At 40.7% G+C, this 13,156-nt stretch overlaps 1 protein-coding gene across 7 annotated transcripts in view; it reads right to left on the bottom strand.

Moving 5' to 3' along the window:
• The window catches only part of epha3 (eph receptor A3), a 96,824-nt gene that overhangs the window by 11,962 nt on the left and 71,706 nt on the right, over window positions 1–13,156 (bottom strand). For all 7 annotated transcript variants that reach the window (XM_034885106.1, XM_034885107.1, XM_034885110.1 and 4 more), the window contains 4 exons: window positions 8,752–8,813; window positions 6,408–6,617; window positions 4,600–4,749; window positions 3,421–3,614 (listed from right to left, as the gene is read on the bottom strand). In XM_034885106.1, the coding sequence (XP_034740997.1) occupies window positions 3,421–3,614; window positions 4,600–4,749; window positions 6,408–6,617; window positions 8,752–8,813 (616 nt within the window). The remainder of the gene's footprint in view (window positions 1–3,420; window positions 3,615–4,599; window positions 4,750–6,407; window positions 6,618–8,751; window positions 8,814–13,156) is intronic.

Raw genomic sequence — 13,156 nt, 5'->3', positions numbered from 1 at the left:
CATGTATTAGCTATGTCTTATCTCAAATAAGAGTTTGCATAGCCACATATAGTGTGGCATATAGTGTTAAACATTACGGCTCCTATTTTAACAATCTAAGGGCATGGCGTGAAGCGCATGGCGCAGGTGCGTTACGTGTCCAAATCTACTTTTGGTAGTTTGAAAAAGGGTTTGTGCGCCAGGCACATGGTTCAAAAGGGTTGTACTTGGTCTCTTCATTCATTCAGAAGTATGTTCTGGGCGTTACATGCAATAAACCAATTGGAGTGTCCTCTCCCATTCCTTTTAAAAGCCAGGCGTGTTTTTCCCTTGGCGCATTGCTATTAAGATTGCGGATTTGCTCCATATTGTTTTTATTTATAATCTTTTGCATTTGTGTGTGCTGCAACGATTCCCTGTGTGTGTGTAACAGGCATAGTGTGTGTACGCTGGGCCCGAGTCTAGGCACTTTTTATGAATGCTTTGGTAAAATTCAAAGAAATTCTGCGCTATTGACTTTAGACCAGGTTATTGTTGGTCAATGGCGCAATCACTTTCTGCTGACGCAAGATAGCATTACGCCAAGAATTTGCCTGAACACACCTCCCTGTAAGACCAGCACGCCCATTGGCGCAAAGAAGGGTCCAGGTGCATCAACTATTTAAATGGCGTCGGTGCGTAAGATGGGGCCCTACCTCTATGTATGCTCTTATTGTGCAGAATTGTAAATTAAACTTCTTTAGTTTTTGTTGTGAGTATACTTACAAAGATAACATATTTTGCGTATTCATATTTCTCAGATATGAGATGTATTGTACTGGTAAAAACACTTTAAATGTCATGCTAATGCAATATGTTTTGATTTCAAGAAGCAAAATACAATCAAAAGCATGTTGCAAAAGAAAAGTATCAGACTGCCATCAAGCAACAGACAAAAACACCATATTCAGCTGTATGGAGAAGAAAAGCGAGATGACAACTCAAACCAAAAGAGGAAAAAGGGTTGAAAAAAGATGCATTTGAGGCAGCAGAGTGGGTGTTGTTACAATGATTGAGTCTTGCGCTGCCAGATCAGAGGACTGTCAAAAGGCTGTGGGCCTCCCAGGACCCCCTGAAGAGACTGGTTTGTAAGAAAAAGAGGGACTTGGAGGATGGAAAGTGGGGGAGGTTTGCAAGAGGGGAAAATAAGGATATGTGCAAAAAATTTTCCCTAGTTACTTTTTTTTAAATGTAGCGTAAAGTAGCAATTGTGATGGTTGTGACTGACTTTATGCCGATATACAGTACATTTGCTAAAAAAAGTTAGTTATATCTAAATGCCGTGGATAAGAACTTTTGGGCTGAATGTTTTTGCAGGATAATTGATCCCCTCCTCTCCTTTCCGGTACCCCTTTTCTTCTTTTTCTCCTCTGATCTCATCCATCCTCGCCTTCATTCTTGGCTTTCTTTACCCCTCTCCTATCTCCTTTGAGAGATAAACTTAAAATGACCTTGTTTCCCCTTCCTTATCATTTTCTTTGTTTCCTTTGTTGTCATATTTTCGGCAACATCTCACGGCAAGAGCCAAGATGATCGGAGAGGTAACAGAAACAGAGGGATGCTATGAAGAGAAAAAATAAAGGTAAAAAGGAAACATCTGTCTTACGGCAGAGGGAGGTTTAAAACCCCTCCTGGACCTAACACCATGTAAAAACGCAGAAAACACACGCTCGTACAGAAGGAAGTATAAATACACTGGAGAGAAAATAAAGTCTACCCCCCTTCTTATTTTCATTTCCCTTCCTGTTTCTGATCTATCTTTCATTTTGTTGACCTCTAAATAAAGAGGGCTGTGTAGTCTCTTGTACACAGAGCTCTCAAGGGAGGAGTGAGGTGGATGAGGAGATGAGCTTGACCAGATGCATGTAGGCAGGACAGAGTGGGAGGACTTTACCTCTCATTGTGTTGAAGGGACAAATCCCAGGTTGTCTCCTGGAGAGCTCACTGATGCGCTGCACAGGCCGATTATTTGGCCTTTGATTTCAAATTTTGATATGTGGTCATTTGGTATCCTCAGCCTTTGCTGAATGTGATGGATAGGATGCAGTTTTAATTAATAAAAAGGTACTTTGAGGGAAACTATTAACATAAATTGATTCAAGTGTGACATTTTGAATTGATTCCAGTCAAGCACAGCTCCTGCTCTGAACTCTTAACATGTATTATGAGCCAGGGTGTCAATGCAGAATTGTAGTTTTGTTTGTAAAATACTCAAAATTTCAGCATTCGGATAATTTGCAGTGCAGTGCATTACTAGCGACGGCACATTAGGTGTATTATAGCTCTTCAGTGTGCAGCCATTGACATCTCAAATAGACACATAAAACAGAAAAAATAAACTAAAACCGCCTAACCAGTGATCTCCTAGGATTTAGACACCCTGTAAAACCAATGAGATAGACAGTGGCCTCTAACCTTGACTGGGCTCCTGTTGGCCCATAATAACTGTCTGACATCCAACCTTGGCCCACTAACCCGAGTCCCTCTCCATCCACATGCAGGGGCACTAAACTCTGACCAGTTCCCACACATGAAGCCTCCAGATGCTCTGCTCAGGTCCCCAGGCTTTGGTCTAGGCTTTGAGGAGGAGGGGCGGCTCCATTAGCCAGCCAGGACAACCCTGAGACAAACGAGGTGTGTAGAGCTGAGAGCAGCTGCTCCTGTAGTGCAACTGCCACCACCACACGCACACGCAAACACACACACGCAGATACACACCTACAGTTCTCATAAATCACCACAGCTGCCTCTGTCGGCAGTCCTGCGCTCGGCCCGTGTTAAAAGCCAATCAGGAAAATTACATGCAAACTCCAAGGGACCTATTTTCACTTTCTTAAGAAATCATTAGTCAATGTTACGAGCTCTGACGTCTCCATAATACCACGGCCGTCTGCCAGAGACCCAGCGTTTGTCCTCTACCCTGCTCAGAATCTACACCTCTGCATGGGCTTCCCTGGTTCCCCATCGCCCCTTGGGAGAGAATAGTTATCCCAAGAATGGAAAAAAGCATTAGGGAGGATTAAAAGGAGGAAAAAATGTAGCATAAAAATTATGAAATATAAGGAAATATGAATGATATGTCATAAGTGATAATGAGTGACAATTAAATTTTAATGTAATCATTTAGCCCATGTACTGTCTGGTTCCAAAAACAAACAGGCGTGCCATAGGGGGACAAAGATTAAAATATAATACAACAAGTATTTTTTTACCAACCACATCTGTGGTCCAAATGCTTTGTGATCTCAGAGCAGCAAGTGCACTGACCTGCAATAACCCATAATGCTGTGCATTAAAAAGGTACACATGTTAATTGCCTGGAGCCAGGCGTTTGTTAGTCAGGTGCAACGGATCAAACCCAAGAAATGAAAACAATTAAAAGTTGTAATATCTTTCGGATACCTGGATGTGGTGTTGGCCGTGATTTTGAGGCTACCGGGGTTGCGGATGAGTTTATCCAAGATGCTGACGATCTGTTCAAACTTGGGCCGGTTGTTCCTCTCTTTCTGCCAGCAGTCCAACATCAGCTGGTAAAGGGTCGCCGGGCAGTCCATGGGTGGGGGGAGGCGGTATCCTTCATCTACAGCCTTTATTACCTAGATTTAGGAAGGAAAGTGAAGACATGATTTGAGAAATTACAGATAAGATGTGTTCATCACCGGCAGCACGGTGGCTCAGTGGTTAGGACTGCTGCCTCAGAGCAAGTAAGCCCTGCTGAGTACTGGGTCTCATGTCTAGGCAGGGCCTTTCTGTGAAGAGTTTGCATGTTATCCCTGCGTTTGCGTGGGTTTTCTCCCACAATAAAGACATGAAAGGTACTGGTGTCAGAAATTAACAATGGCTGACCACTGCTCTTATTTAGTTGGAAAGGGTTAAAGGCACATACACTTCTATGTGTTGAAAGACTTTTAACCTTACATCTAATCTAAATCAGTGGACGTTGATAATAATTTATGCTTAGCTTTCCACTGAATCACACTGCTCTGCACTTTGTCAATTATATGGTGCAGTGTAAGTTGTTTTTGGTGCAGTTTTGAAGGCTGCGTTATTTCAAATTTGGGATGAAAGGGGCGGCCTCTAGATCACCTGGTAGAGCGCACGCCCCATGTAGGCTTAGTCCTTGCCAGTGACCCAGCTTCAAATCTGACCTGAGGACCTTTGCTGCGGTCATACCTCCTCTATCTCCCCCCATTTCCTGTCTCTCTTCTACTTGTTGTGGTAGCTACTGACGGAATTTGATATTTCAAAATTGTGGTTTTGTGCAGGATGTCCTGTGTCACGTCAGTGACCATTCTCACTGATCAATAACTGTTCTGCATTATTTTAACCTTTTATAGTATCGGGTCATCTCCGTTGAAAACTCAATAGAGGTGGTACCAGAAAAAGTACCAGGTACTGTCCTCAACCAAAAAAGAGCAGGTCATGTATAGGGTCTTATCGATACGTACCATGCAGTGGAAAAACATCACTCCTCATACGTATAACTTGTCAAATGTTTAAAGCTGGCTGCGGTGGTTGCGCTACACAGACACCAGACCACACCCCCCTGCTAAAGGAACTTGACAACATAGCAGTGCTTACATCCTGATTGGACATCTCCCAGTACGGCCGTTCCCCATATGACATGACTTCCCAGAGCACAATGCCATAACCCCAAGCATCACTGGCTGATGTAAACTTCCTGTAGGCAATCGCCTCTGGAGCTGTCCACCGGATAGGGATCTTACCTCCCTGAGTGACACGGAATAAGAGAAAGATAAATTAGTCTTTCAGTCAGTTAGTGGCATTACACTTTTGTAACAGACATAACAAAATAATCCTTAAAAATAGAAATGGATAGAAATATTAATACTTAGTGGTGCAGAGGACCTGCAGTAAAACCTTCAAATGAGGTCTTTAAATCACATTGTTAATTTGCTTGCAATGTGCGTCAACCTTAAAAATCACGACATGTTAATCAAACAGTACTCCAAAGTTTCCTGCACGACCTCTCAGTGTCTGCTGCATTTGTCATTCAAGCTGAGAAGCAGGATAAATGGAGAAAATGGAGCTGAGAAAAGGAGGCCGATGGCAGCCAAAGCTAACAGACATCGGCCAAGATGCTCAGCTCTTGGATGGAAATCTCCATCTACTTTATGTGTGGAACGTTGTTGGGTACGGTAACATATGATAATTTATCATTCTCTTTTATTATTTTAGATTATGCATTTCTGGGAGAAAGGCAAACAGCACACTGACTGTTTATTTGACAAGCAGATCTCAGCCAACAAATTATCCTATGTTTAAAGGGGCTGCACGCATGGTCTAGAGCACAGGATCCTATGATGAAAATGACCACACACACACACTCTGCAAAAAGTACAGATGAATGCCTAAAGTGTTGCGTGCCTGCTGGTAATGTTTCATTTTGTGACATGAGCTGTAAGAAGTGAAACAAGTGAACCTCAAAGATGTGGAAACTTGTTTTTTTTAATACGGAAATGTCTCACCTTCTAGCACTATACGTAGGGGCGATGCAAGAAAAATGCTCAGAAAATTTCTAAGACTAAGAGATTGCCCACAGTTGAGCAAAATTGCTATAGAAATTCCATTCATATTGTTGGTAAATCAAATCAATTTTAATCCAAGCTGTGGTTGTTGTTCTGATTTTAAGGTGTCAACATCTAAACAGTTCAGAGTTGAGGCCAAGTTGCAAAGTAACCGTCATCTGAGAGTTAAGAGTGTGACATATAGTTATAGGTTAAATCATTAACATAGAAGGAGACAATGGGCAGGTGTCACATGATGAACTTCACCAAATTCTGTAGCGATTCAAAATGCACTATTGGGATGAACCCTAAGTGTTGGGATGGTGGATGGTTCAACAAAGTAATGTGTCCCTTCAAGGCACATGGTGCTTGGAGCGGTCCTCTCCATAACCTCCCCAGTTGGTGTATATTTGCCATTTCTGTACGGTGATCCAGCGAGGCCAAGCTCTAGGGCTTTTTTGGTCGGTCTAATCTATTTTTTCCTACTATTTCCATAGTAGGAAAATGGAAGAGGGAAAATACTGAAAGTATACAGGATGTGTGTTTGTGAGAGGTGTAAATACGGAGCTTATTATCATGCAGTCTGTGTTCATAAATACAAGAACATTATTGCGGTTTGGTTTTAGGATCATTCTTGCTGAAGAGGAAATAAGATAATTCTGATTTGAAAGGAAAACTGTATCCAGTCGTAGAGCTACTGTTTCGAGTGCTATATCCCATTGATGTATTCAGAGAATTTTATGTAACATTGCCTTTTACATAACACATTCCTGGAAGAAAAAGGGTGTGCCCTAGCACAGTGCCCAACATATTTGTTCTTGCTGTCAATTATGTCCACAGATTGTTTGTGCTCCAGCTCACCCTGGTAGTGTAAGCAGCCTCCGGGTCGTCCTCCAGGACTCGGGACAAGCCGAAGTCGGACACTTTACACACCAGGTTGCTGTTGACCAGGATGTTTCGAGCTGCCAGGTCTCGGTGAACGTAGCCCATGTCTGACAGATACTTCATACCCGAGGCGATGCCACGCAGCATGCCAACCAACTGGATGCCTGTAAACTGGGCATCGTGTTTCTAAAAGAAAGAAAGAAAATTGAAAGGAAGAAATAAAAACATGAGGTACACACTGCCACACATTTAATATATGATATTACACAAAGGGAGTCTGACCTTTCTGACTATTTGCATGAAATGAATACTTTCTACATAAGTAACCGCAGCATTTTCATTAACCTTTAAAAAGCATCTTTGATGTTAGTACCTTATCTTCAGCTTAAGTGACATACCAAAGCCTGAGAGGCAGTAATGGATGGAAGTTGGGATCAAATGAATACAATACTGAAATGCTTTTTTGTTGTTATCCACAACACACTGTATATGATGCTATTTATTACATATGGTGCAAACATTTATCATATAATGGCTTCTGTGATGACCAATAAAGCCCTTTATCTCAAGTTGTTTGTTTGGATTCTTTATAAGAAGCCATGACTACGCCCGAGAGTCTGAAAACAGTATTACAAGAATACAGTACTCCTCCCATTTTAAGCCATCAACACTGATAGCTTAAATGCTTAAATGAATACATATTATACTGAAAACATATGGATGTAGATCCTTTGTAAGCCATATTAGGAAAATCCTTAAGGATTAAAATGGATTTTTTAGCTCAACAAAATGTTTGCAAAGTGATTGGATGCAGCATTCTACAGACTCGATGAGATATAACTAAAAACAATTTTTTTGTTTGCATTGGCAAGTGAGAGTGTTCACAAGTTGACACTGGTGAGTGTTTGTGAGTAACCCTACTGTATATGTCTGAGTGTGCAAGAAACAAAACAAAACAAAGAAGACATGAGGAGAGCCTGAAATCATGGTATACAATGAGAAAGCTGACAAAGTTGATGTTGATGTTTTTGCTCAGGTTTTGCACGAGGCTCCATATAGCATGTGACTGAGTAGTCTGTCTCTGTCTAATTGGATAATCTATCCATTGCTCTTAGCATGCACTGGTTTGCTCTGTGTTTGACAAAGACCACATCATTTGTGAGATGAGTGTAAGATGAGTGTTTTCCTTTGAAAAACAAACGGACCTACTTCACCTCCCACTTTGTCTGGAGCAATTAGTGTCAGACCACATGGCTTAGTCACTTCAAAGCTTTGCAGATTCAGTACATGGACATAAGCTACAATGCATAAGCTGGGCATTTGCATGTGTGTGTTTGCACATATGACACATTTTTCAATGATGAAGTGCAGGCCTCTGGGAAAATCAGTAAACAACAGCTACTCCTTCTGCATGAGGCTGGATACTGTGCAGACACATGTGGAAAAGGGCTAAAACAGACATCAGTAGTCATGCTGCCATGCCAGGGTTGTGGCTTGGCTGGTGTGCTTTGGCTAATTTCAGCGAGGCAGGTCAATTTCTCCCAATCAAATTCACTCCTGGCCTGAAGAACAGTGGGAGCAGTTCAGAATAGCTTGTCATTTGATAAGCCCTGTAAGGAAAGGTTAGCTGAAACAGTCAGAACTGCTAAAATTCTCAGGTGCATACTTTTATACATATACTGGAATTGATGGAGAGGCCTTAAACTTTGTGTAGAAATTTGCCACAGGACCAAATGTGTTACTTCTATAATAACAATAAGACTAGTACTACTTCTAGTACAAAAAATATATCAGGTGTTTTAATTGGATCTCTGACATCTCTGGTAGAACATGTTTTTTATGTATTACAGTACTTTCTAATTAACAAGTTTTTTTTTTTTTTTTTAATCAATGGCTGTTATTTGATAGCATCCAGACAGAAGATTTAATCTTTAGTCAGTGACTGAAAGCCGATAACAGCTTGTTTTTTTTCAATAGTTCGGCACTTTTAGGGTTAGTAATTAGATTTTTCCGTGTTTACTTAACTTAAACCAAATATCAGTGTTCAGCATTTGGTAAATGCCAGCTTTGTAGACTCATGTCGTTGTAAAAATGTAATAGCAATGATTTAACATACTGTGTGTTGTACAGGTGCAAGATATTCTTTTCATCACATTAAGCTGTTCCCTGGTGTGGGTTCCTTAATCCTCAGCTAGCCATTGAGTTTGTGTTCCCCCAAGCTCCTCAGGGTGAGTACCACTAAGATGCATCATGATCTACCAAAAACTCACACACAAGTTTGTGTGTGTGTTTGTGTGTGTGTCCATGTTATAATACTTACTCTCAAGAAACTGTCCAGGGATCCGTTCTCCATGTATTCTGTAACAATCATGACCGGTTTACCTGTGACAATGGGGGGAAGTTTCAGTCTTGGTTACATCAGTTGTATTGCAACTCGAAAAATGACTTCTGCTTTCATAACAACAGAATGACCAGCCAAACACTCCATCATAACAAAAGACACTCAAAGCCCAACATCATACTAATTTCAGATTTATCTTCGGAAACTGGCAGAGTCATAGGGCGTTTTCACACCTACCTCATTTGGTGCGGACCTTCAGATTTTTCCGTTTGGTCCGTACCAAAATTGCAGGTGAAAAAGGTGCCTCGGACCACAGTCCGGATCAAAAGACCTAATTTTTGTGGCCAATCAACAGAGGTGGTCTTTTCCCAAACCAAACTAAACCATGCTTTGGTTCGTTTGCAGTATGAAAACACTTATTGGATGGTTCGGACTTTCGGACCAGTTACAGGAAGTTATGCAACTACGTAGCATAGAAGAAGAAGAAAAAAAACGGGAAAAAAATCCGCTACAAAAGAAAAAATAAGTAGATGAAGTAGGTGAGGATAGGAGGAGATTAGATTTTTCATTTCAATTTGGTCAGTCTAAACACTGTTTCTGCTGGTAGTAATACCATAATAACACTACAGAATTTGCCCATTCATTTTCATTCATATAGAAAAGACTACCCACCAAATAATGCCAAAATGAAAACACGCCAATGTCAGACTGACGCCCGTCTATTCATCAATCAATGGGTGAGGACATGCTGTAGGTATGTCATGGAAAGTTCTTTAGTGCGCTAGCAAAATCACTATGTAAAACCAAAAAAGAATAAGATCAAATATATACAATGTAATTAAACATGAACATTGGTTCGGACCTTGGTCCAGACATTTAGATGTGAAAATGCCCTTAGGGCGACAACAGGGAGGGCTGTCACTTGACTTAAAGTATACATACTGTACATGGGCCCTGACAGGGTCCAGGTTAAACTCTTCTCTCTCTCTCTCTCTCTCTCTCTCTCTCTCTCACACACACACACACACACACACACACACACACACACACACACACACACACACACACACACACACACACACACAAACATACACACACACAGACTCTCAGCAGAAAAACATTGTCCTAGTCATTTTTAGGGTCCCAGCAGGTCAGCTGTCAAAGTGTGACATCTTTATTTCTGTGAAAGAGCTGGTTGTAAATCCACTCTGCTTGCTATCATCTGTACATGATCAGACTGCAGCCAACACGAGGTTTATTACAGGGGGAAAAGAAAAAGAATCTCTTTAAGAAACCTTTAAATCAGTCATTGTTTCAGAGCCGGTGTCAGAACTTGTTTGTGTCCCAGATGGCTTTGTTCTCACTGCTTCACTTTTACCATGAGCAGTATGCTTCTTCTCCATTTTATTCAGATTAATGTGCCCTCCTACATCCTCCTCCTGTTCTCTTTCATTCCCGACCTACCTATTCTGCATCATCCCTGGCTCTCCCATCACCCCATCCCTTCCTTCTACTTCCACCCCTCTTGCATGTATTAATGTGATCCCTCCTCACATCTGGTAAGACACTGATTATTTACCCCAGGTATGACACTTGGCTGAGTGGAGAGGGTGATGGAATAAGTTGTTTAAAGTACAATTACTTCCAATTCATTACTTCCATTAGAAAAAAATAAACTTTCCATAAGTAGTGATGGAAGCTCCCGGACTCAATCTCTTTAAATAAATCAAAGCAGATCTGGTGTGAACTACAATTCCAAATGCCCCTATGAGTTAATCAGATGCTGACAAAAAATGTCCTATATGACACAACAGACACCTTAAAGTAAATAAGCAAAGAGTAGAAGGTGAGTTCAGTCAAGGTCGTAGAAAATGAAAAAAAAAAAAAATTATGACTTACAGTTTGTGATTTTCATAAAGGATGCCTCCTACAGTTTTTTTACTATAACATAAGGTTCCCTGCTTTCATCGCTACTGTAAAAAAAAGAGTTTTAGCTCTCACAACAGCATGTATTTTCTCAATATCCTGTAGTTCCAACACTTATACTCCACTTTTATCCAACACTCTCTTACAATTAAAGTAAAAAAATACATCTCATAATTTATACACAGTCACAGCTACAGGTAAACACCCACCCACCAGGGGACGACATTTATAGTTTCAGACGGGAACACACACACCCTGTCCTCCGCCCTCTTCCCTTCTGCTTTCTCTCTATTCTTCCAATAACATTGCAAGCAAAGATAAAGGCCCCTAAGCCCATTTATTCTGTGAACACAAGTGTGTGTGTGTGTGTGTGTGTGTGTGTGTGTGTGTGTGTGTGTGTGTGTGTGTGATTGTGCGTGCACATCTGCAAATATGCAGCCTGTGAACCAGCCAAAAGCAGCATCAAGGTAAATGGGGTGTGAAAGTCTCAGGATTATTAAGAATTAACAGGAGCAGCTTAATAAATCACCCTACAGCCGTGTGTGTGTGTGTTTGTGTAGGTGTGTGTCTGTGTGTCAGAGCATATCAAATGGACCTCCTAAACCTATGCCCTGCACTTATGCTGCTCCAGCTCACGCACATGTGTTCAGGGTATCCCTCCAAATGTCATGTATACACACACACACACACAACTACTGAATATTGGGCTTCCCCTATTAGTCTAAACGCAGCAAATTAAACAATCTTGTGTTATTGTAGCATTTTTCACTGACTGGACATTAAAAGGAAGATTGGTGTACTGTAAGAGGTACTAGCCAAACAATCTCAATGATGTGTGATCATTCACATTAGGGTTGTAACGATATGGAAAATAAAACCGAAATCGACACTCCAAGAACGTGTGTAGCAGGGAGAAGGTAGAATTGCAACACACCCCTTCCAACTCCAGAGTTATCCTTCCCATCCAGATCCAATGCAACCACATCTTCAAATTACCATTAGTAGAAGTACTGTTGGTGCCTTATTCCTGTTTTAATTCCTGTTTAGCTACCTGTAAAGACGGCTTAAAGCAATAGGGTGGGGGCGTAACATTAAGAATGTAAACCACCGTAAGCGTCCTTAGGACCGGAGTGAAGTGCTGACCGGGATGGCTGCTAGCTGTCTGGGGGCTGACCGTGGTTGTGTCCCCGGGGCTGTTGTCAGCTCTCAAAACAATCACAATAAAAAAAAAATTTGATTTTGTTGAACAGTGTCGTAATCTTATGTTACCCACCAAGACTTATATAATTTAGCATTAGCTACTGTCAACCCGCACCTTTACTGTAAGCACATTGAAACGATTTTGGAAACATAATTTTAAGGTACAAAAGGATCATTGGTGTTGGATCGATCAATATTCATATTAATCAATATCAAGAAATAAGGTCTCTGTTGTATTACTTTGCTGCAAAGCAGGATGTAATCAATGACAAAACAATGCCATGTGGAAGAAAAAAAGTCTGTTTTATATTTACTGAGAACCCAGCCCCCCGCCCCCCCCAAGAAAAGGAATCAAGGTTTGTATCGAATTGGGTCAAAAATCATGATACGAACCAATCCCTGGGTTTGGTGTATCGTTACAGGTCTGATACACCTAAAAACCTTCCCTTTCAGGATGTATTAATATAAATGTCATAGTTAACTCGGGATTGATTGCAATTAAACAGATTTTTATCTTTTGTAAATGTCCCTTGATTTCTTTTTGTCCCATAATATTTTAGCATTTTAATGCTCTTATCAACATGATACAAAGGTACTTTTAAAACGGTGCCTGAACCCAAAGATGTATTTATAAGATTTGTTTATATATATACAGTATAAATATAATATATATATATATATATATATATATATATATATATATATATATATATATATATATGTATACACTGTATGTATATATTTTATAATATTAAATATATTATATTGTTTATTCTGTATGTTCAAAATTATAAAACAATAAAAAGTTGAATAAAAGGAACACAAAACGGCAAAAATAACCACTGGATGAGAAAACAGTATTTTACAATAACTTTGAATGCACCACGAGGCTTGCGAGGCGAGGCTGAGTTGGTGTTTTTCCGACAACGGTATCTACAGACTGTTGTTGGAATCCACTCAAGCCGCCAGCAGCATTTCAACAGTGTTTACTCCAGCGGCTAGCTAACAGTGTTTACTCCAGCGGCTAGCTAACAGTGTTTACTCCAGCAGCTAGCTAACGGTAGGCTAATGTTACCCGCTGCTAAGTGTAGTGTTGACTAGTGTCTTGTGCAGCAGTGTTTTAGTTCCCTCTGACGTCCGTTTTCGGCGCATCAGAGAAAAGTGAAAGGCATTTAAGTGGCACCTAAATAAGGCACCAAAATCCATGTTACTATTTGGTCTGGTAGATAACGGTAGTTAAGGCACCGGTGCCAAATTA

This window comes from Etheostoma cragini, chromosome 11, assembly GCF_013103735.1.
Source record: "Etheostoma cragini isolate CJK2018 chromosome 11, CSU_Ecrag_1.0, whole genome shotgun sequence".
In the NCBI taxonomy this organism is placed as follows: domain Eukaryota; kingdom Metazoa; phylum Chordata; class Actinopteri; order Perciformes; family Percidae; genus Etheostoma; species Etheostoma cragini.
Note: the sequence above shows the minus strand (reverse complement) of the source record. Positions and strands in the feature narration are given on the sequence as shown.